Genomic DNA, 24,783 nt, shown 5'->3' with positions numbered 1-24,783 from the left:
ACTCACAGATGCACTCACTGTTCTTCTCACTCCGTCTTTCATTAATAAACAACCCAAGATGTGCTTCCAGTCTTTTTCTTGCGTACATACACACTCATCACACACACACACACACACACACACACACACACACACAGAGGCTCGCTCTAGAGTATCCCACATTGCACTGCAGCATCTAGTAAGTCTTCCATGGCAACCATTTCAAAAGTAAGATTCATCCACTTTATATAGCTGGCCTAATTTGTCTACTCCAGCCCCCACTGAGCACTGCCATCCATGATGACGACTGGGCCCTGTGCACAGGAGAGAGGGGACAAAATCCCTATGCAAACACCAACATTTAGTCTTGAAAGTTCTGTGTTCTACTTAATAAAGCCTTGTAAAGACCTAAATAAAAGTGAGAGAGGACTATTTTAGTGTGAAAATACATGTCAGTGCTGAAGTTGCTGACGCCCAAAATGGCACATAAAGAAGTAAAAAACATGCATAAAGCTGTTCCAATGAACATAGACGCATAGTGTGACACTGGGACCCTGTTATAGATATGTAAAAAGCGCCCCCACCACAGACCGCCAGACTGATGCGGCCTCGTCGCTTGTTGTAATTTTGCGTCTTTTTGTGGCTGTTTTGCAGCTCTTCCTTTTGCATTTCTTTTTATAGTAATTCTGTGTGTCTTTGTAGTCAGTTTTAATCTCTCCGTGGTTGTTTTGCATCTCTTTGTAGTTTGACTGAATTTTCAACAAGATATTTTAACTTCAAACAGAGCCTCTGGCCCTAGAGCCCCCTGATCCCACCCCCTGGTAGACCTGAGAACTGAGTCATATCAGCAAAATGTTCTGTTGTTTTAAAATCCAATTTGAAAAAGTGAAATTCTTTCTGTTTTCTGTATTGGCTCCGACAGATTCCCACAGACGAGTCGGCCGCCAATCCAATTTCAAAGAAGTTGTTCAGTGTTGACAGACAGCACTAAATAAAGCAGTGGGTTTCAAACACATGCCATTATGATTGTGTGATAGTACAGATATTTGATTGTTTTGATTTTTTTGTTATTTCAGTTTATGTTCCAACACACTTGTCTTCAAGACTTTCCTGAGTGCAAAAGCTTTGAAGGGATTTTGTTTTTCCAACTGAGAAACAATTCTAAAAGCTGGTCACAAATATATACTTTTATAGCGGCAATCTTGTGAAAACCATGGATCAAACATCAAATGTCAACTTTTCAGGAGCAAAGAAAAACAGCTTTGTGATTTTTGGGTTTTTCTTAAAAAGGAAAACTTTATCTTTCAGTTTATCTCATCAAAATCATCAAATTTGGATACTCAGTAATTTCCTCAAACAGCTGGGAACTGTCGTTTTTTTTATATCACACATTACACTGTCAGGAGGAATGCTGCATTTTTTGGGGACTATTTTCAGCTGCCGATTAAAACACATTTGGTGCATAACTGATTTAATTCAGGACGTGCATGTTGGATTGACTCAAAGTAACCTACAGTGCCAATGCTTATGCTATTGAAGGAACCCGTCAGCCAGTGTAGTGATGTGGCTCAGTGGAGCTCTATGGCAGAGGAATAAGGTATTTTTACTTGTTAGTGCAACCAGTTCATTGTTGATTTCTCTTCTTACATAATTTAATACATCACTAGCCTTATCCTTTGACGGTAAACACCCAGTGACCCTATTTAGTACTATTTTGCACAACTGAGGCACATCTGTTGTGCTTCTTTCTATCTATGCTGTGTGAACATGAGAGCGCACAGACCACTTATTACAGTAGCCATCCCTATATATCTTCAAAGCTTCCCCCTGCAAGATCAAGGACACTTGGGGGTCAGCTCACCCCACTTAAAGCACCACAAGAGATCTAGATTATTGCTTCTCCTGATGAAGCAGCAGCTGATGTGTATCTCGGGGAGGCTTGATTGTCACCGTCTTCACAGGCATCAATGTGCGATGTTCCTGATGGTGTGAATCCGCCAGGACCAGAAGATGCAATCCAGCTGTCCGCCATATCTGCCCACAGAATCTCCACCTCTAACACACACTTTTTTTTTTTTTTTAACACCTCCTCCTCCACACTGTGTACCCCTCCAGCCTCAAAAAGACAAGACAGGCTGGCCTCTTGTCTCACCTCCTTCCATCTATTCTCCCACATAGCGTTATTTGAACGCACCCCGCCAGTTAACTACATTGGAGGTGGGTAGAGACAACAGACTGTGTTGCAGGCGGCCAAAGCCAAGAGGAAACATCACAGACGACTGATACATGGCTCGCTCATATTCAAGTCTACTTTTATTGATCATTGCACAGTAACATTTACTTTCTTTTCCACCCTTACACTCTTGACAGTTCATCGATTCAAACAGAGGAGACGGCTTCCACACCATCACTTATCTTTCATTAGATTATCGGAGACACAGAAATCATTATTTTGGACATAATAGCACATAAAGACTGAAAAATGATCTGTTTTGGATATGGCCCGTTGACATTTCATCTCAAATGATGGTTTCTATCCTAATATCTAATGTTCTATCCTCTAAGCTGCTAGCTTTTTCAATAAGCTAAATGGAGCCTCTGACTTGGCTAATGCTGCCTCTGACCAGTGAAACGGTACAGAGAAATGCGTTTTTAATACAGGAAAGTACAGTTCTGACCTCTAAATGTAACTCGGCACCACAGGCGGCTGTAATATCATCAGTGATAATAGCAGAAAATGGCATGGAGGGGAATCAAATCAACAGAAGCATGATGGATAGATGGAGGCAAGTTAGTAATGTCTGTCTTCACCCTCTGTCCCTTTCTCACATGCAGCTCTCCCTCCTGGGTCCATCGCGCCAAATTATCATACTTGGATGCTGAACCGCAGAGAACAGGCCAGCGTTGGTTATGAAAGTGTTTTGCACATTTGCAGGGAGGGTACATGAGAGTACATGCAAATAGGCCCGCTGCATTAGCATTTGATATCCTCGGGGCTACACAGGGCCGTGCAATGCCAAGATGTGGCGGCGGCGGCGGCGGCGGCGGTGGCGTCGCGCGTGTGTGTGTGTGTGTGTGTGTGAGCTCGCGGTGAACTCGGCCACAGCGAGATAGCGATCCACCCTCTTCCGGGCGTCTTTAACTCTCAAGCACTGAGTCTAATTTCAAGCGGCTATAAGGCACGGGTACTAAACAACACACAGCCAGAGCGCTTAATACGCAGATGTCACACAATTCCCCCTTGATTGGATGAATACAGCTTGCTTTGCAGAAAGTAGTAGTTCTTTTCTTGTCTAATTCAAGGGTTAATAGAAATTTAAAACAATTTCACAGCCTACTATAACAGGAGTGCTCATTTTATGGTAAATTAGTCTGTAACAATTACATTTGTTGGAAAAGAGGGTGGTCCGTGGAAGCTGTGTAGAGCAGCATGCAATCAGTAAAGGATGCAAGTGGGCGTATTCAATGTTAGAAATTAATTACACGAGGATAATGCACAGAAATTCAATACTGACATAAAATGCAGAAAAAGTAGAAAACAGTCCACATAAAATGAAAGCTGATTGTCAGTCTCTTTAGGATTCCTAGTGAGCTGAACGTCTTCGCTGACCAGCTGCAGCCTTAGTCCTGTTCCAGCTCGTCTCTCTCTCTCTCTCTCTCCCTCTCTCCTGCCCCCCCCCTTGCGCTACATCAGCTGGCTCCTGTGGGTCACTTGGCAGCCAGCCACCACAACACCCACCCCCCAACTCCCTGCCAGGAACAGAACTGGGCCACTCCTTTCAACAGGGCGCACCCGCACCCACCCCTCCCCTCCCCCGAGAGCTTGGTCTGACCACCTCCTTCACGCTGAGCTGCTCCTGTGCACGGCTTCACTGCAGAAGAGACAAAAACCACAGGGGAGAGACATCGGGATGAGCCCACAAGTAAACACAGAATGCTGGTCCTTTAAGTCACAAATCCTCCTCTGCTTTAGGGATTTAATGACAGATAAGAGGTAGTGTTTGGCAAAAAAAAAAAAAAGAGAGTCCACTTTTTTTTTTAATTTAATTTCTAGGCAGTGGCTGGAATAATTAAAAAGGTAATTTTCCTGCCAAGCAGCACTCTTCAACAGTAGCTAAGCAACATTTTGCTAAGTAAGACATAATTACTGGCAAGACTGTTGACTTTGGATTAGTGCATTAATATTTCAATCAACAGCTAATGTGGTCACAGGTCTGAGTTTTGGAGTATTTTGCAGCAGCATCGAGCATAACGAGGACCTGACATGTCTCATTCATAATTAGCATTATTTAAAATAAGGCTCCTATAAAGTCTGGACATGAAACAGCAGATAGTTGTATTGAACAAACAAACAAGGGGGCTGCCTTTCTTTCAAAACACATCTCAAACATGTTCTAAAATGTTTCGTTATCCAGCTCCCCTCCACTAAAAACGCCGGTGACAGTTAATGTTTCTCAAGGTCTGACCACCAAGCATTACTTTTCGAGCCTTAATTTAACTTTATCCTGCCTTCGAGGGACGGACAGGACGTCATGTGAAATCCCTCTGACACCTCTCTCCTCCTGCTGGTTCCATTTCGGGAATCGCCAAGAGTCCCTCTTGCTCCTGTTTTCCTTCTGTCAGGGAGCCTTGAGCTACGGATCCTCATTAGTCACTTTCCCTGAGACCACACTGACACCGGCGACGCGCTCTCCCTCACTCAGACTTGCTGAAGGCTAGCGCGGCCACACACCAATTCACAGGCACTGTCAAAAGCTAGGCGACTTACAGGAGCTGGGCAATCATCAGAATCAACCAACCTTTGAAATGCTGTGAATATCACAAACGTGCTGCTGCTGCATAATGTTACACTGGCTGAAATACCCACGGGCATCTGCAGCAAAGTTTCTGGCACAATGGTCTTTTGGGAAAATGGGAAAAGTTAAAGGACCATACCAGTGGTTCTGAGTGTTTTAGGCCATTACCTACAAATTGTGTATACTTTACATTACAGCTTGAGATGGCTAATCCATCACAGAGGGGGAGTTTGTCATCTTTTTTAAAGTTAGTGTTGCAAGCTGGGACTAAAGCCCCCCTGATTCCAGCTCTTAAAAACAAATCGCATTATTGAGGTATTGTTGGGAAAATAAAATATGTATTCTCTGTATAGCAAATGTGAAGCTACAGCCGATAGCTAGTTAGCTTAGCTTCGCTTAAAGACTGGAAATGGAGCGAAACTGCTAGCCTGGCTCTGTTCAAAGGTTGATGGTCAAAACGTAAAGTGTAAAAACAACTATTCGGCGTTTTACAGAGAAGCATGTGTCGCACTGTTTCTTGGTTGAGGGCAGTTGCCGTGCATTTCGTGGAGAATCCGGGAAGTTATCCGATATATCGAGTTATGCATCAGTTTTTGTGCAGAAGGCAGATTTTGTTACCTGTGGGCAGAGCCAGGCTAGCATTTTCTCCTTTTTAGTCTGTAAGCTAAGCTAAGCTAACCGGCTGCTGTCCGTGGCATCCTATTTACCGTGCACGACTCAGCAAGAACGCAAATGAGCAGAATATCTGAACTTTTCACACTATTCCTTCATAAAGGCTTCTGTCTGGAAGCAGAATTTGAGCTCATGCAGCGACATACTTGCTACAAAAGAAATTAGGGTTTGATAAAAAAGTAAACACATTAATAAAGAAGCTGGATTTCTTCTCTGTGATGGATGGCACATTTCATGCAATCCTAAAGTCTATGCATGTTGATTTTCATATAAATTAATTTTGTACCAACACTTACGGACACTAATGACTGCCTGGAAGGGAGAAAAATCACTCTTTAAGACTTGTTGTATGGCTAGTGGTAATAAAAAAAAACTATGCAGGTTCTAAGTTAAAGTGCTATAGCATGCACAACCCAGTGGTATGCTCCTTTAAAATGGAAACAGGTGCAGCGGTGGACCAACCTGAGGTTTGAATGCTCGCACTTCAGCAGACTGTCAGTCTCCGGGGCACTCAGTGACCGATAGCTGTGCCTGGAGGAAGGACAAACCCCAAATCAATACCCTGTCTAAAAACACTGGGAGAAATTTGAGACAGAGATCATGCAATGTCTACAGGAGAAGATATGCTCATGCAACTCAAGCTTTCTTTTTTGGATAACTTTGTACAGGCAGAACCTTTTAAATATTACAGTAAGCAACCTTTACAGAGCAAATAAAAAAAGTAACAGCAGCTCAACTGTACAGATATTGACATAGATTTGGCTTTGATCATTTTAGCAAGAGTTGCATTTACACTATTCTAATATATTTTGTTAGTACACAGAACAGTTATTTTGGTACATAAAATTCACTACTGTATGATATTGGAAGTTACGTTTTTCTTACTTTTGAGTCGACTCTTTTTTGTTGCCATGACTGTAATAATATTTTAAGAAACTGTACGCATTTACCAGCAAGTTTATGTCAATGTATAAACACACTACGAAATTAAACATTTAGGGTTAGGTTACCTTTACAGTGGAGTTCTCTAGGTTATAACCATCCTCTCCATTGCACTGCCATTACTCTGTACTAAAGTAGCCATCGCGCCAGCGTCATTCATGACAATGAAGCCTAGACCTGAATGGTGGTTTGAATTCAGTTAATTTTCAGATGCTATAAAAGCAATTCTCATTAACGATTACGACCACAGGTAAGAGGATTGAAAAAGTCTTATACATACCCAGGCATTCAATGCTTTAGAACTCTATACACATTAGGAAGCTATCCAGGTTATTTTAGAGGTCTTACCTCTGGGTCCTTTTTAAAAAGTATAGAAAGAGAGAGAAAGAATAAGTTGTGCTCTTTTGATAATCAATCAAGACATCATTTAGTAGGGTTAAAGTCTTCAGACGTCAATACATTCATTTAGATTTAAAATGCGGTTTTGAATGAGAAACAAAGGAAAACACCTACATCTGACTGTTGAACGTTGTTTTAAAAAAAGCCATTTCAGAATTTTACTAGGACAGGAAACAAATAAAGCAAGTTAAGTTTCATAAAAAACAAACTAAGCTTTATTGACAAATTGCTGCAAAACATCTTTTGGACAGATTTAGTAACCTATTTAGGCAAGCTTACACATGTAGCATAATGCATTTTATGGAGAGGGTACAGATACTAGTGGCAGAATAAGTACAGTTAAGATGTTTTAAAATATGTACAAGAGTTCGGATTGAGCTGCAGGATCCCTTCTCTATAGAAAGAGAAGACCCATGTGGAGATTTTTGTCCCAATCCTTCTTTGTGTACTTTGTGCATGCAGTTTATAGAGAATCAGATCACAAAATGAAGACCTGAACTGTTTTAGCATAACAGGAGGCCGTCTCTCGGCCGTGTTCTCATTAAATAAACATTTTGTCTTCAGAGTTAAAATTAATTTTTAACATGTAAAACAAATTGAGGATATGAGGACAGTCCATCTCAACAGTGTCTATTAGGGCTATATTTCAAAACTCTAAGTACAATGACAAATATTGCTGCCTAAGTCTAAATGGACAACGTTTTAGAACTATTTAAAAACAAACCATCATCAAGAATGAATTGTACTGATTCCATTAACATTGATTCTTTAACCTTCACTTAATTTATGATAGTTTTTTGTTTATATATTACATAATTGAAAGTTTAAAAGGTCTTTTATTTGGCTATATTAACAGAATTTTGAAATGTAGCCTAAATGGGAATCTGCAACTGACCCTCGACAGATTCTTTGTATTTAAAAACAATTAAAATGGATTCCTTAGACAACTGGATAATGAGCCACTATTTCCACTAGAAATGACTACTCCAAAACAGTTAAAAAATGAACGATCAACAATGCAAAAAAGCCAGAGGGGGGTAAAAAGGGTCAGAGGAAAAAATACAGCAAAATAAACAAAATTTCAAATGAAAAAGAACAAAAAAAGGATGCCAACTTCTCCTCTCTAACCCATCTAAAAGTCGCTTTGGTTGGAGGGATTGGTGGCTGGTTGGTTAGTTGGTGCGACAAAGTAGGGGTGGGGGAGGGAGTTCGCGGTCAAATCTCAAAAACCAGGTCCGATTTTCAGTTCCCAAATTAGCTCTCTCGTATAAAGTCCGGTGTAGGAAAAGACCAAACCAAAGACAAAACGGACAATTACTTTTGTCGGGCTTCTTAAAGCGAGAGATGCCGTGGTAGACAGGCGGTAGTCAGGGCGACACGTTAAAGGTGGTGAGTCCACTTCAGTACTGTCGGTATGGGTGCTCCCGGTAAGGCGTCTTGGCACCTCTGGAGGGTGGAAGGGCCTTCCCTGGAACCGTTCGCTGGGTCCCGTTCCAGTCATCCTGGCCTGGAGAGGACACACACACACACACACACACACACACACACAGACGAAAATAAACACACATATACAACTCAAAAGGCATCAAAGGTACTCTGTGGAGTTTGCTTGCACTGTGGGTTCCCCCTGAGGTTTAACAACAGTGTGGGAATAACACGAAACCATTGGCGGGTCTGTGTATTGCATTGCCTGATACATGCAAAACGGGGACCCACTCATAACAATATTGCTCTATGGTGGTAAGAAAACTCCACAGGGTCCTTTAAAGTTGGGCTGCTGATCCAGAAACTCAATTTTATGGCTATCAATATTTTCAAATCATTCAAGAAGTCAATAAATGAAAATTCATTCATTCATCAAGTAAGGAAATATTGCACACTACAGGACTTAATCTTTTTAAATACATTTATTTATTTATTTTTTTACAAACTTTTTATATTCAGCATCTGTTTAACTGTATAAATGAAATAATCTTTGTTGACAAGGAAAACATTTTTTCCTTACCATAGGACTCGTACGACTCTGCAGTCTCTCCGTGTCCGTAGTCATAGTATTCTGGTTCTCTGATGGTCAAAAACAGGGAGAGAGAAGAAAAAAATCACTTCTAATCTTTGAGAAACATCAAGTAGCTGCTGACTGTAATGTCTAGGGGGATGATAATTGGCTTCCATGAATAAGATCAAAGCTTGGCTCTTTAGCATGGAACATCCTAGTCCCGACTGGTTCTCCTAAATAACACCACCATCCAAACCATGAAGTACCATCAGCGCTGAATCTGTGCAGAGTGGCTAAAAAGTATTTTTGCTGCTCTCTAATCCCTTTTTGAGTGAAACTAGCAATGTGGCAATGTGTGTGCACTTTGTGGGAAGCAGGTGAAAACCAAAGAGACGTCTGATTCACTCACGCCTGCGGCTGACTGTAATAGCTGTCGTATGAGTCGTAGGCCGTGTCTGTGTAGCTCTCATCGTAGCCCTGGAGAGGGAAGGAAACAGAGAAACAGAACGAGATTTAGGGAGAGGCTCGTTCATGAATCATGAATGTCAAGGTGTCCCCAAAGTACTACACTTGTACTGAAGCAGACACACTCCCCTCATGTCTCGAACAACCCAAATCACTTATTCTTGTGTTGACAGACGAACAATTCAAAGCTAACAGAGTGCCCAGAACAATCTCATTCAGATTTAGCTACGTCAAACCTGACGGCATCACATCTGGACAGAAGAACTCATCTTTGGGCTGTCACTTATTCCTCAAAAGTCTCATCATTTCTAATGTCTACTGTATCAAAATGTATGTTTAAAGTGATCTTTTACTTGTTAGTGTAGTAATTATATTAAATATAACATGATATAATTGTGCTAATGACAGGCACATGCAAACTAAATGGATATATGAAAACTACCACTGGCAGTTGTACTTACATATTCCTCGTAGCTCTCAGCAGCTGCAGCAGGGGTGTGCTGGTGGGGGGGCGGCGCCATCCTCTGGGGGGGTCCACCAGCTGGGGGCCTGGCACGGGGTGCCACGGCTCCCCTGGCGGGTGCTGCAGGAGGTCCTCCTCGGCCTGTTGGGGCACCCCTCACTGCGCCACCTCTTGCTGGGCCACCTCGAGTGACACCTCCCCTGGCGGGAGCACCACGAGGAGGCATTCCCCTACCCCTGGAGAGAAGAACACTGAGTTATTACCGTGTTCCTCTACTTGAAGGAACAGTTCGACGTTTTGGGAAATATACTCAGTCGCTTTCTTGCCAAGAGTTAGAGGAGAACACCACTAAATATGAAGCAACACCCAGCAGCCAGTTAGCTTAGCATAGATAAGCATGAAGACAAAACAAATAAGAGGGCAATAGCAAGACTGGCTCTGTCCAAAGGTAACAAAATACATTACATTTCATTTGTTTAAATAACACGTTCATTAGTGAGCTTTAAAAAGGTGCTGGTAGGTGATTTTTTTCAACTTTAGATGGAGATTGAGGCAGTCGTTCCCATTTTTAATCTTCATGCTAAGCTAAGCGCCTACTTTACCATTACCGCCGCCAATGGTATTTATCTTGGTATCTTCTCATCCAACAGCAAGAAAGCAAATAAGCCTGTTTGCCAAAAACAAAACAAAAAAAAACAAATATCAGGCTATTCCTTTAAAAAGGAACCTTTTTTGAAGACCATCATTTGAAGACATTTACATTTCCCATTTATGTATAGTTCTTAAAATTTTATTAAGAAACTTAACATTAACAATTTAAGGAGTATTTGGAAATGTTTGTGTGAACAGCTATTGATTTAGATTCCTCGATGTTCTTTCACCTCGCTAAAGTTGCTTCTGACATTAGGTTTATAGGCAGCGCAGTATTCCCTGTGAGAGGTCAATATCTTATGGCAAAAAAAATGCCTAGACTTCCAAAAACTGCTTATCAGCATAAGTACGCAATAAACTACACAATTACAGAAAAAGGAGTAAATATAATGTGTCTTCCGGCCTTGCTCAGCATTCCCGTTGATCCATAGATATAGTAGCAGATGAACAACAGTGTCTTTGTGACCCAGCAGCTGTTATATGAGAAACCCAGTGTGTGTTTGTGTGTTTGTGTGTGTGCTTGTGTGTGCACATGCGTGCACGCATCTTCACACCTGTGTGCTCCAGCAGGAGGGACTCCGCGGCCCCTGACCGGCATGCCCCCTCGGACTCGGGCTCCGTGCTCCTGGCCTCCGTTCAGGTAGCTCATCTCCATGAACTGCTCTTGGCAGATATCATCCATCATATCCTACACACACGTACAGAGAGGAAGACAATAAAAGGACGAGGAGGATGAGAAACAACAACAAGCACATGACATGGGAGAGAGGAAAAGCAACAAAGGAGAGAGAAGGGGGAAGAAAAAGGAGGCAGTGGTAAAGAACAAGCAATGAATAAAAGAGTGAAACACAATTACAGAGCTGCTCACAACACGGCATCCCCCTAATGGCTACTGGAGCGAGTGGAAGAAAAACTCTCGTGTGCCAGTGACTCAGAGTGTTAAAGAGAAGGGGGCGGGGGGTCGTGGATGTGGGAGATTGGAAAGCATCCATCCACACTCCCTGCCTTCCTGTGCCTTTCCATCATGCACAAAATGTAAATCACTTCTCCCTGCACTTCTTTACAAGTCTTGTGTGACTGTATCAATGGTTACCTTATTCTACCCACAAAAAAACAATAAGTTGGAATGAATTAGTGAAGCTGCCTGTCTGAACAACACAAATCCTGCAACACAATCCGTCGCCTTTCTTCAGGGAGCCATCGCAAGGGCTGCACTGTGACCCAATCAATTCTTTTTCATAAATCAGTCCTTGGAATGGTGATGGAGCTCTAATGACGATGAAAAGAGAAGGAGAAAAAAAAAAAGAGGCAGATACTAGAGTACGCAGCGCAGACGGCAGCTTTCAATTTATCTGCAGCAAAAGCAAAGCAAACACAAACCATTTGACTGATTGCAAATTCATCTCAAGCGAAGAGCAGCATGACTGAAGCTGCATTTAACAAGCCAGCCAGATGACCTAGCTTTACCCATCAGGGTGTTTAGATAATTAGGTTTCTTAGAGATTATATTCCATATACAATATTTTTATAAAGCGTCAGTTTCGAGGATCTGCAAATCCTTCACACAGGAGCAAGGCTCTGCTTTTGCATTTACATTGGTAGACATACAGGTATACGGATATAAAAGAGATGGGGAAGAACAAAAGAGTCAAAGCCTTCTGGAATACCCGAGGAGGAGTACAGGTAATACATAAAACATTTCAACAACAAATCACATCCACCCATTTTCTGAGAACCTGATTCATTTATTAAAATACAGCCCGGTTCCAAATGAAGGCTGTCAAGCCTGACAGATTATAGCTTTAAATTGTAACGACAGGCTCTGCAGGGGACGGCTTTTTACATACACACATCTCGCCTTTGATCCACATGATTCTCCCTTCTATAGCACTCTGGGCCTGCTTGGGCATGAGCCATTGTTAGAGCACTACAGGCTTTACAGCAGACTGGGTTGGCCCACGCTCAAGAATCTTTCAGCATAAAACCAATAAAGTAAGCGTGAGGGCGCACAGGGTGAATTCTACCACATATCTGTCTGGTAGCTATACATCTCTAAGCTGACTGTCCTCACTCCATGAAGAATGACACTCGGGTAAAGACACAGTAATGACAGACATGTAGCCTGGACGACTGGTTTCTTTAGTCCTCTGTGAAAGCCGATCAACATTTCCCCCCCCATTTTCTAATTCAGATTTTTAACTAATCAATTAAGACAATTATTGACGGATCAATAGCAAAAAGAATTGTTAGTTGCAGTCCTAGTGAAGTGCAACCCAGCACCTCCACTAAGCAGATTTATTTACGTTGCATTGCTTTGTACAAGTTGCCATGACTCGCTCCACCTTTCTGAAAGACACACGCTCAGTCAATTACCCAAGAACACTTTCAGCGAGGGTTTCTCAACCTTGTTCCGAGTCCGTTTTTAGATTTCAATATTCTCATCATCCCAGGAATTAGAGATGTCAAGATGTTGTGTGAATTTGGGTATGGCGTGGTGTTATGTTCTATTTTTAGGAGCACGGATGGGGATGGGGAGCTGCTGAGGGTTTGCAAAGAAAGTAAATGTAAGACTTGTTTTCAGATTAAAACTCTAACAAGAAAACTTTGTATTGTGCGAGACTTTCAGCTTCCAAACTGTGATGATATAGTGCTTTTCTTTGACTGTGATGTTACACTGAATCATCATTTTCGGGGGTTCAGGCTGTTGTTTAGACGAAACTAGCTATTTGAAAATATCAACTCTGGCTTTAGGGAATTGAAACAGGCATTTCCCACAATTTTTTATATTTATTGACTAAAATGAATCATGTAAAATATTTGGCAGATTAACTCAAAAATAAAAATAAAATACAAAGATTAGCTTTGATTTATCTTTAGAATAGGAATCTAAAGACATCACTTTAGCGTCTAACTTGTGCTGAGTGTTTGTCAACATTGGTGACATTTTACAAGCTCAATGATACATCGGATGTATAATTAACATGTTAATTAACAGGGGAAAATAATAGTTTGAAGCAGCTCAAGGAATGTCCACGCAGACAAGTCAATAGACGGTCTCCCACCAGAGAACAAAACACAAGCACAAACAAAACAACAAAGTCAGACTCACAGGAAACAGGAACTTCTTGACCTCCTCCATGGCGTGGGCCATGCGCAGGTAAGCCTCTGGCACGGGCGCAAACACCTCGATGAATACGTGCAGCTCCATAGACAAGTGGGCGTACTTGGGCTCGCCGCCTTTCCTCAGCCCCTCCTCCTGGAACAAGGGCAACATTCACAGGAGTGTCAGCGAGTCATGTACAGGTAATCGCATCTCATCCACTTCTGAGGGCATCAGGATTAGGTGTGGTGCTCCATTCCTTTTATATAGCTTAATGATTACATCAAACTGGTGGATAACAGGTTTAGCGGGATATCCAGAAGACCCCTGGAACAGATGTGCAGCGCGTGGATGCCCTTGCTTTACGTTAACGATCACCCCAGCTATCCTGCAAGTTGACGCCATCTGGGCTCACTGCCTGCCATCCACACTCTCAAGTACAGGCCAGATGTGTTATGGCTTCAGGTACCCATCTCACAGGTGTGCAACACCAGGTGTGTGTGTGCGCGTTACCTTGGATTTGTCTCTCATGGATCCTTTGCCCAGCACAGAGATCTTGGCTCCGGTCTCTTCCTGCAGACGTTTGATTGTATTGCCCTGAGGTCCCAAAATCTTCCCCACGAAATTGAACTAATAGAAAAACAAAGCAGAGCAAAATTAGTCTGACAATCAAAGCAGGGGGGAGTTTTAGTACCCAGAGAGTGAAGGAGCAATCACTGTCAGGGGTTTTGTTGCACATACTGCAGCTTTAAGTAGTAGATTTACCAGAGGAGGTCGATATGAGCACTTGGGAGGTTGAAATACGGTCAGTTACTATTCACTACAATTATCCAAGCACTGCAGCAGCACCGGATGGTGATCAAGAGCTGCAATCTTTACCTCCTCAACCTTCGAACTAAGTAGTTAACATGTATATGATGGGTCCTACAATTAGCTGTTATTGCCTAACGCATTTAGCAAAGAGTACCCCCCCCCCCCAAGGAAGGAAGCAATCCCTCGCAGAGTTGTAAAAGTAGCTTCTATAATCTGAAAACACTCATTAGCTTTGTCATCCCTGACACAGCAGACTGACGTACCAACTGAAAGCAAGTCTGGCAAACTAAGACAGCCTTCTGGAGATCAGACCAGACTCCTACATCATATTGATCTGAAGCTCGAGGTGGGGCGGCATCTATAGATCTTATTCTTGTTAGAACTTCTTGGAGGGGAAAAAAATTCTCACAGAATTGCAGTCTATCCATTTTCATGAACATGGAAAAAGTCAACACAATCCTAACAGTCACACAACAGGCTTAAGACAGCCGCCATAGTCCTAGGTGACTCAAACTGATGCAAATAAATTCAACAACATGCAAATGAAGGATTACGCAACTAGCAATGTGTTCTTTAAATTTTACAACACAGATTATACCCTCACATGCCATCATCCTAAAATCAATGTAGCCTTACGTGAGCGCCAGATATGGATTGAATGTGGATGAACACACCTGAGGTTACATGATAAAGCAAAGTAAGACATCACTCTGAATGCAAACGAAGAGGAGATCCAGTCTGCTCAACATATCACACTGCAATATAACGCTATCCCCACCATAGTAATATTAACATTTTGATCCTTTTAGTGATATTTTAAAACATGCCAGTATGGGCTGTAATTATACTCTGGAGCTTAAAGATCAAGGTTGAGAGAAGTAATTTGAGACTCCAAGTAACCCCATGGCTTTGTGTAATTGAAACCCAGCTGCAGGATAAATTAAATCAAGAGGGAAGAAGGAGAAGAAGAAGAAAAAAAAAACAAGGGCAAAGAGAGCTCACCTTAGGGTACTGTTTGACAGGTATGAGCACTCGTTCCTTAAGTTTGATGTTCTTTGTTGTGAAAAGGTCCAGGTATGCTTCTGCCTCCTTTTTAGTCTCGCCTTTCTGGATTCTATCAATTTCTAGAGGGGGAGAGGTAATGTTTCAGGCAAACTGTACAATCAAACAAGATTCAAAGAGGCAAAGTAAAGCTGTAATGAGAAAGATTCTTGTGCACTTACTCATGCACATTATCAAGTGAGCACTGATTTGGAGATTTGCAGGTCATAAGCCATCTCAGTGTCTAGGTTAGAATTTGGTTCAATTGTTAACTTTTCAAGACACACAGTCACATTGAACTAATGCAGTTCTCTTCATCTTAAACATCTAAAGAAATCATTGGCTTTTCAGCCTAATTCTACACAGTGTTAAACAGAGACATCTTGAATTCTTGTGAGTTGCAATCATTCACTGAATACCAAACACACAATGATGCTTTCAGATGAATACGACATGATGAAAGAGTAATGTGTTTTATTTAGCACCTTTCTGTGATCTTGTCAACACCTTGAACAGAGCTGAAACAGAGTTATTCTATTAACTGGGGACTATTTGGATCATCAATTCACCTATTTTTAAACAAAACTCCAAACAATCTCTTCCTTACATCACAGGAAACAATATTTTTTGAATTTTGGACCGCTGATCAAAAAAAATTTGACATGTAAATAGACATACTTTGGACTCGAGAACTTGTTATGTGACCAATTTTAAACCACAATTTTAACACAGGCAGCCATCAATCAGCACATCTCCACACCTTCTGTCACCTCTTCCATGTGGCACAACACCTAGTCTCCAGCACCCATCGGCTCCAACAGCACCATCGCAGCTCTCCACCTCATACCACCTCATACCACCTCCTCACTCCTGGCCATCACTACTCCTGAGCCTGCGATGTGCAAACATGTCAGCTACACCACGGTGTACCAGCTCACAGATTGGGGGGGAGAGAGCCTCAGTAGATGTCGAACCGAGGGAACCCACAGCACACACTGACACACTTTGTCTTTCTTGATCTTTCTCACTTTCAATTTCAGCCTAGATTTTGCACATCCTGTTAGACAAAGACTCGAGCTTAAATCATTACCAAGAGGTACACTGACTGGAGCAGCATGTAAGATCCAGCTAGCAGGAAATGACTCACAACAAAATAATCACTTAACTAGCAGTCATTCAGTTTATTTATCGCAGGCAGTGGCTAGCTTATATGTCCCAATTGTGGTGTATTATTCTATTTATTAGGATATTTACATACCATTATTTCCTATGCCTATGTATACACTTACTCAGTAGTGACTTTATGGCTATGCTACGGTACTTTCTGGTACATAACACCACAGTCTCTTTACATAATTGGACTTAAGTCATCCTGTGACATCCATACAGTGCCGTCCCTCAAAAATAATAAGCTACGGCTCGTGTAGCAGACGAGCACCGGGAAATAAATACCAGAGGCAGTCTCATTGTGCCCCCTGTGCAGCACAGCAGTCCCCGGAGCTGCCAAGGCTGCAGTCTCTTGCTCAAGGACACTTCAGCAGCGGGACCTAAACCTCTCTGTGTCCGCCGCCAGGCCGCCTGTCGGCTCTGAAGTAGCGAGGTGACCCCAGTCACGGATACTGGCGCACATTTATATGCTGCTGCGCAACGTTAGCCGCCAGACACTGAGATCAACAGGGGCTCGTCGACAACGAAAACAAACGCACCGTTTGTCCCGAGAGGGAGAGTTTCCAAGTTTAAACTCGGCACGAGCCCCGACAGCACGGGGGGACAACAGATTCGCAGCTGCACGAGGGGAAGCGGAAATTATTCGGAAGAATATTTGAAAGTGTGTCTCGGTCTGTGGTGTTGTAGCAGCTTCGTCTTATTTACAATGTCAGGCACTAGTCATTCGCTATTATCTATGTAACACCTGCTTCTATGTATGACATTCATTAATTGGCTTTAAAAGCACTTAAGTGTTGCGGTTAATGGGGCAGTCAACGTCCCGTCCGCAAACACATGGCAAAGCGTGGAGGTGTTTTGTTAGGTGCGTCCACGAGCCGTATGTTTCCCCTCTAACACTCCGAGCACAAAGCACATCCCGAGAGGCACAATAAACGCCATTTACAGTACTTTACCTGTGTTTAAAAGTTTCATGGCGTGCGTGAACGACGAGTCCAGGCTGTCCTTCTCCGCCAGCAGCTCGGGGAGATATTTGTCGTCGTTCTCCATTTTGAGTTAAGAGAGAGGGAGTCAGTTTCGGTGCAACAAAAAAGCGTGAAAAAAAAACCCAACAATAATAGAAAAAAAGTAGTCCAGTTATGTAACTACGGAGTGCCGCGTATCCTCTGTGCAGACGGCGCTTTGCATGTGGCTACCAGGCGTTTCTGCGACGGACTGGTCCGCTACTTTGCGTCTTTGTGGTTTCCCAACCTGCTGGTTCCCTCTTTTCAGCAGCGGTGGCTGGTTAGAAATGGGAGAACAAAAGCAGTGAGAGACAGTAAAAGAACAGCGATCCGACTCAAGCCGGCGGAAGTGAGCTCAGAAGGACGTAGTTGTTCGGACTAACGCCGCCTACTGAGAGCTGTGTGGATGCGCGCCGCCTCCAGTAGCGATAATCAGATTTTCAGTACTGGTATGGGTGTGCCCGCTGTACGGTGGACCACTGGTATAATAAAAATGTCTAGACTACTTGAAGGTGTTGAAGTCCCCTACCACTGGATTCACTTTACTCTGAGGGAAACTCATATAGGAACTTATAACAATAATATTCACTTTGAAGGTGTGTCAGAGCCAGATGTGCTCAAAAGTGAATTGAATAATGACAATATATGGTAGTTTGGTGTCACTATACTATATGCTCATGCCTGTAGTTTTAAAATACAATTTAGGGACAATAGATAACAGGTTAGGATTACTTTTTATTGTAAGAAATTAAGATTATTTATCTTTATAGTTATTTTAATGCATTTCTAATACGATTATGATCATGTCTGACTAATTTCATCACCAAAAGTAAAAAATAATCTTGATTTCAGAGACACTTTTCATTTGAGAATCCTCATCAGATAGATAGATAGATAGATAGATAGGTAGATAGATAGATAGATAGATAAAAATAGAGTGAAAACTAAACTACAGACTGGGACCATATAGCAAATCTAATATGTATTGAGCCGTTATGTACTGCAGTATATCAAGTGTACATTAATTGATGTGGGTAAGATAATGATAGATGATGACATATCTTCAGTGTTTAATTTGTTAGTATAATTTCTGTTCAGACAGGGTGCCCTGAAGACATGGCACTTTCATTCCAGGCTCTCTACTGCCCCTTAGTGGCAATGCTGACTATAACAGAGAGGGTACCTCTAGCTGCTGAAACTGGGTAGAAGTCTGTTCTTAGTCTAATCTCCCATTTTGCACTCCACTTCTATTGATTCCAAAACACTTATGTGCATGTAGTGAAAAACGCAGTGAGGAGAATGCCTGGAACAGACTGTCAAGGATTGATTCTTCACATTCAGATTGTGGTAATGAACCCGTCACGCCATTGAGTGAAGCACCAGGGGTCAAAGGTTAGAGCTTGGCTGATGCATACAAAACAGGAGCAGACCGTTCCTCATGTATTGGGTCTTTAGGTATATACAGTAGCATGCATTATCTGCGGGCCGATACTCTTTGAACAAACAGCAAAAACTGGTCATTTGTCAGTAGGCTGCCGGAGTGAAAACTATTACGATCGACCGCAGCTGTACCCAGGAATGCATCTGCTCAAAACAAATGAAGGCAAAAATTGTCTGCAATAAACACTTATGGGAGGCCGAAGACCCGCTCTAACTATCAGCGTTCAGCTTGATCTATCTCTGACCGTTACAGTGTTATTAGTGTTGGGGGTTGCAAGGTTGTCCCGACTCCTCTTGTCATTGACGGAATGGATAGCCTGTGAGCTGAATTTCAATTGGCTCATAAAAGGAAGACTTACTTTTCTTGGCAGGTGGAGGAGTTCCAATCCGATAGCTCGCGCTCTTGCCTTCTGCCTGTGTGGACTTCCTTTGTCCCCTAACATACAGAGCCACAGTCTGGGGTAAACAGGGGCAGATGGAAGGGGGTAAACGCTGGGGTTAGGCTTATATGAGCCGCCACTATTCCAGATCTTTGCATCTGACCATTTTTTATGCCTCAAAGGTTCCAAAAAATGGCAAGGATTCAGTGTTCCCAGAGAGCTTAATCCTTGTTAGGGCAGAGGAGCCTGCGAAACCGCATTTAGAGCATCATGGGACTCTGAACCACCACTAAAAGGCATAGTAATGAAATTCTTAGCTTCTTATGGCAGGCTTCAATACATTTTACAAACTGTAGTATAACAACACTTAGAGTCTACAGCCATTCTGAGAGTATTGAACTGTATTTAGGTACAGTGGAGCTTTGAGCTAAATCCTGACATTAGCATGCTAACATGCGGCCGCTGTGGCGCAGAGGCAGAGGGGGTCGTCCCCTAATCGGAAGGTTGTTGGTTTGATCCCCAGCTCCTGGTGCTGGTGTCAAAGTATCCTTGAGCAAGATACTGAACCCCAAATTGCTCCCATTGGTGTGTGAATGAGTTAGTTTCCATTGGATGGGCTTTACCATCACTGAGTGAATGTGTGTGAAAAGGTGAATGTGCCATGTAGTGTAAAAGTGCTTTGAGTGGTCGGAAGACTAGAAAGGTGCTATACAAGTACAGGTCCATTTAACATGCTCACAATACCAATGCTAAAATAATCTTCTGGGAACCATGAATGCCGATACAACATTTTATGCCAGTCCATCTAGATTCTGCGATTTTACTGTAAAGATGAAAATGCATCACTATAGTAATTAGGATTCTTCCTCTGGGATCCATGAATCTCTGTACAACATGTCATGGCGATCCATCCAGTAGTTTTTGGGATATTTCAGTCTGGACCAAAGTGGTGGACCTAGAGCCGACACTACATTGAAATTCTGCTTTTTGTCTAGACATCTGACATAAAATACAATACAAACACAAATGAGTATACTGAGTAAATGTGATTATGGTACAAACCATCCCATTAGAGGTGACATTAAACAGAAGATATTCAATTTGAAATAAAGGACTTTCTTTCCTGTATGCACTTTTTCTTAAGTCAACAATAGTAACTAGAAAAAAAAGATCAAATGAAAGTGGTAGAGGGACAAATAGAAGGAGAGTAGGAATTTGTAAGCTTAAATCCTATAGTCTACACACTGTCAGTGGAGGGTTTTCCTGTTCTGGAGCCGTTTAGGCACGAAAGCAAGCGAGAGAGCGAGAGAGATGGCTGGGTTCAGTCTGAGGGTCACGCTCAGTTTAGCATCGCTACAAGGCCAGAGAAACCTTTTTTTCCCCATGAAAGCTTTCAGAACTGTCACACCTGCTTAGGTCTGTAACACCGTCCCCCCCTTCCTCCATATCCTCCCCTTCCCACCCCCCTTCACTCCCTATCCCTCCCTCCCCACCCACCCACCACAGAAAACAAGCTCTCCCTTCATCCCTTACTCTAGACTTTTTCCCTCCATGTCCCTGTCATCCCCACAAGGTTATTATTTTGCTGATGATCAATGCCTCTGGAAAGACATACACATTTGAATACATGCTTGCAAGATTAAAAAGCAAAAATAAAGCCACTACATTTTCATATATGATTTGAATTTTGATGATTATGTTTGTATCTGAAACTACCTGGTAATGGTAAACGGACCTACACTTGTATAGCGCCTTTCTAGTCTTCCGACCACTCAATCGCTTCACTTTTTACACTACGTGCCACCCTTTCACACACATTTGAACATTCGAACAGAAACTAATGCATTCATACACACACCGATGCGTCGGGAGCAATTTGGGGTTCAGTATCTTGCTCGACATGTGGCACCAGGAGGCGGGGATCGAACCAACAACCTTCCGAGTAGGGGACGACCCGCTCTGCCTCTGCACCACATCCCTAATGTTACATGTGGAGCATTAGGCTATTCTTCTGGAAAGTAAAGACTTTTATTTGCATTGCAGGAGTCTTGTTCCACCGCTTAGAGACAGGAGTTCGAGGAAAATCCATTAGTGAGGGCACTTACTTATTCTGCTAGTACTGCAAAAAACAGAAGAAAAAAAAAAGATTTGGCAAAGACTCAGCAGCCAGAAACTTTAATTTACCATCTTAACAAACCGGAGGGCGAAAAAACATGGCAGGTGAAATCACAGTGTCTTTTGCTTCAATAAATAAGTAATGTGACATTTCAGGTTGTGTTATTTCTGACAGAGCTGAGAGGAATTGGGGAAATGACTCCAGTACTTCCTGTTTAAAAAAAAAAGAAGCTCATTTTAGTAATAAAATGAGAGACTACTTTATGCCCTAATAACTCTGCTCCTGTTATAGTCATTTCTGCTGAAATGTGGACACCATTATTCCACCCTTATGTGCACACTCTTCTGAAATATAGAATTAAGTACAGAGAGACCAGCATAAAAATGCACAGACAAAATCCCATAAACTTGTAACTGGAAATGGTCCATCTTTCCTCCCTATTCTCCATTAATATATCCTTAAAATGGCATTAATCAGTAATTGTATACGTATATGAGGGTCAATCTCCAAACTCCCAATTGGATGATAACGTTGTGTGCTAACATTAAGAATATCTTGCCATGCCAAAAGTTTTGGTTTTATTTGCTCAAGTTTAGTGATATCTGTCTGGGGACTATTTCTTTGGTATAAAGGAATTCCACAGAAAATGTATTCACACAAGGTCACTTTGGGTTAGGATATTGTTTCTGCAAGTATGAATTGAATTTCTTAAATGCAATGTTTCAGTGTTGTGTGCGTCACAGAGAAAATCCTTCGCGGTGTTAGGGGAAGTCTCGCAGATGGATATGTCAAAACCTGGGCAAATAAAACCAAAACTATGTGCAGAAAACAAACGAGTAATGCAAAATGGGTTGCTAGCAATGACAAATTGGACTCATCATTGACAGAACAGAACAGAACATATAACAGAAACTGTTATATGTTTGTAACAGTTTTGGAAGGTGAAATGATGTGTTGTTTAAGAGCAATTGCAATCGTTGTATTTTTCATTTAATTTGGAGGACTGGTTTTCAGCAGCAATAGCTTGGCAGTTTTTAGCAGAAAATCTCTCATACCCCACTCTAGCTATCTGCCCTGTCCCAAACCCCAGACAATCAAAGATTAACTTGCTGGCTGGTAGAGAAAGTCTAAAGTTACTTTAGTATCTGGCAAGACGGCAACCCAGATATTTTTCAAGATGACAACGTCCAAACCAGAACTCAAATACCAGTGGAAATAGAGTTGCTTTTGTCAAGGGTAAGACACAGAAGTGTAATGAGATGATTATTGCTTCTCTGTGTCTGCTGGATGTGTAAATGGCAACTGTTTGTTACACATTAGCCATGACAACTGTCCAGTCTGACTGTGTGTATGCCAGCATGTCTTGATGTTTCTCTGCCCCCTAGGGGCCTTAAGTTGATTAATGCAGCTTTAAGTAATAAAAGTTGGTTTTAGAATAATAGTATAAAATATATTTGTTATATGGTCACAAACAAAGTGTCATTTCATCTGCTGCACAATTATTTTTTGTTCTTTTAAGTGTTTCTTATCAGCACCAGACCTAATGATCATCCAGGGCCACATCTCTTGGTGTATACAGTACACTACATCACTGGTTCCCAACCTGGGGGTCCGGTTGCCAAAGCTTCACAGGTTGTCTTGAGGCCTCCTTGATTTGGAGGGGTGTAAAAAAAAAACTTTACACTTTAAATGTACAGTTTGACTTGTTCATTTATGTGAAGAAAAATAACTGAAATTGTTTTTTTTTATATAAAGAAATTTGACAGGATAACGGCACAGTGTAGACCTGAACACAGGCTTCACTCTCTGCTAAACAGTCTTGTCCTGCATTGGAAAAGTACGCAATTAAAACAACCTAGAAATAAAAAAAATAGCTACTACAACAATGGCCAAGCAGCAGAGAGAGAAAAAGAAGCCAATTAAGTATGTAAGATGTTTAAAAATGAAAAAAAATTAAATAATACATACTTTTTATAGAATTGTATAAAAAGTTACTAAAAATATTGGGAAACCTCATCTCTGATGCTATATTCATGGGAAATACTCTGCTCAGAATTCATCCAAATTACCCGTTTTGCACAAACGTCCTTTTTCACTATTTGGGTTCATTGTACATTTGATCAGTTGCTCTGTACTGTTATTATTATGCATTAAATATGAAACATCCATAAAAAAATGTCCCTTAGACACAGGTTGTTTACTCAATGACAGAAAAGAGGTCCCTTAAGGAATAAAAGGTAGGGAACCACTATGTTACATCATAAGCTGACTGGTCGGCATCCCAAACATTGGTTTATACCTTTGAAGAATGATATCTGATATGACTGTATGAGTGGTGATTTGTGCTGAGAGTAAGTAGGCCACTTCTGAGCCCAGGGAGCAGAGGAACGGCTGCATCTGTTTACTCACTCAAGGACTTCATTCTTTTTTTTCCATCGATGTTCTGAGTCTTCTTCTGTGAGTGCTGTTGTTATTGTTTTGTCTTTCTGTGTGTGTACTGTTTGTGTGTGTGCAGGTGGATACTTGTGTGTGTGATTTACGTAGAACATGCTTTACGCTCGGGGGCTTTCCTTCTCTCCTTCACACTTTGATGTAAGTGTTCCACACTCCGCTGCTAAAGATATACCCACTGTATTGATTTATGGTGCCTGGCCACATTCATCGGACCCAAATGAAAAGCCAATAAGGGGTTTATAGACATATATATATCTTCACATAATGCCCTGTGGCTCGTTAAGATTTTATATCCAGTGTTACTTCTGGGAGATTGCTCAGGTAACAGTTTGCATTCAGCCCTGGTTCTGTGTCATCAGTAAGCAAACAGTAAAGTGGCTGGGGGAGATGTTTCTGCTTGAAGGAATGGCTGTACAATGTCTACATATCCTACAGTTGTCTTCTTTTTTAATGGAGTGGGTCCTTGTGGTACTTATAGCCCCTGTGTGCAGATTTTGTAAAGTATATTATAACATATTTCAAGTTATTTTAGTTTTAGTTTGTTGAAAAACAAGATTATTCTGGATGGATATGGGTGTTGCCTTGGCAGGTTTTAACATCTTTGAAATGGAGGTTACATGAGTTTATGAATTGAATGAGTTCATTTTCAAAACACAATGGCCCCATAATGTGCCCCTAAATATCAGGATTGTGGAAAGATGGTTTGAGTTCAAATTACTACTTTGTGAGGGCTAGGGGACATTTATTGTCATGGTTACAATAATAAAAAAAAAACATGGTTATGGTTTGGGAATGATTGCGGTCGTGCTTTAAAAAAACAACAATCACTGTTGGTTGCAAATGGGGGAATGAACTGTGTTCTCCTGTGTTTTCGTACATGTTCTGAGCTGTGCAGGAAGTGGGACAGT

General features: G+C 41.8%; 1 protein-coding gene and 1 long non-coding RNA gene across 4 annotated transcripts in view; one reads left to right on the top strand and one right to left on the bottom strand.

The window, feature by feature from the left end:
* The window catches only part of LOC127357624 (uncharacterized), a 340,815-nt gene that overhangs the window by 242,303 nt on the left and 73,729 nt on the right, over window positions 1–24,783 (top strand). The gene's annotated exons all lie outside the window — the stretch shown is intronic.
* khdrbs1b (KH domain containing, RNA binding, signal transduction associated 1b) lies at window positions 2,275–17,850 on the bottom strand. Of its 3 annotated transcripts, XR_007882284.1 has the most exons (11): window positions 17,438–17,850; window positions 15,279–15,400; window positions 13,977–14,093; window positions 13,473–13,619; window positions 10,918–11,051; window positions 9,711–9,948; window positions 9,194–9,261; window positions 8,794–8,852; window positions 8,107–8,295; window positions 5,910–5,978; window positions 2,275–3,851 (listed from the first exon to the last, which is right to left on the bottom strand). XR_007882284.1 is itself a non-coding variant. In XM_051389921.1 (9 exons), exons 1-9 carry the CDS (start codon window positions 17,529–17,531, stop codon window positions 8,189–8,191), a joined length of 1,086 nt encoding a protein of 361 aa, XP_051245881.1. In that variant the 5' UTR covers window positions 17,532–17,849; the 3' UTR covers window positions 6,981–8,188. The 3 variants fall into 3 exon arrangements, 1 of the variants encoding a protein (XP_051245881.1); XR_007882285.1 differs by lacking the exons at window positions 2,275–3,851; window positions 5,910–5,978 and adding an exon at window positions 6,792–6,949; XM_051389921.1 differs by lacking the exons at window positions 2,275–3,851; window positions 5,910–5,978 and having other exon boundaries at window positions 6,981–8,295; window positions 17,438–17,849.

This window comes from Dicentrarchus labrax, unplaced genomic scaffold (genome assembly GCF_905237075.1).
Source record: "Dicentrarchus labrax unplaced genomic scaffold, dlabrax2021, whole genome shotgun sequence".
In the NCBI taxonomy this organism is placed as follows: domain Eukaryota; kingdom Metazoa; phylum Chordata; class Actinopteri; family Moronidae; genus Dicentrarchus; species Dicentrarchus labrax.
The sequence above is the reverse complement of the archived record's forward strand: the minus strand, read 5'-3'. Positions and strand labels throughout refer to the sequence as shown.

Excerpts from the sequence above, each read along its gene's own strand:
- khdrbs1b (XM_051389921.1), bottom strand. The coding sequence starts at position 17,531 with ATGGAGAACGACGACAAATATCTCCCCGAGCTGCTGGCGGAGAAGGAC. Across the intron at positions 15,401-17,437 it reads CATGAAACTTTTAAACACAG|AAATTGATAGAATCCAGAAA; the intron begins GTAAAGTACTGT and ends CTCCCCCTCTAG. Across the intron at positions 9,949-10,917 it reads CCTCCTGCTGGAGCACACAG|GGGTAGGGGAATGCCTCCTC; the intron begins GTGTGAAGATGC and ends TCTTCTCTCCAG.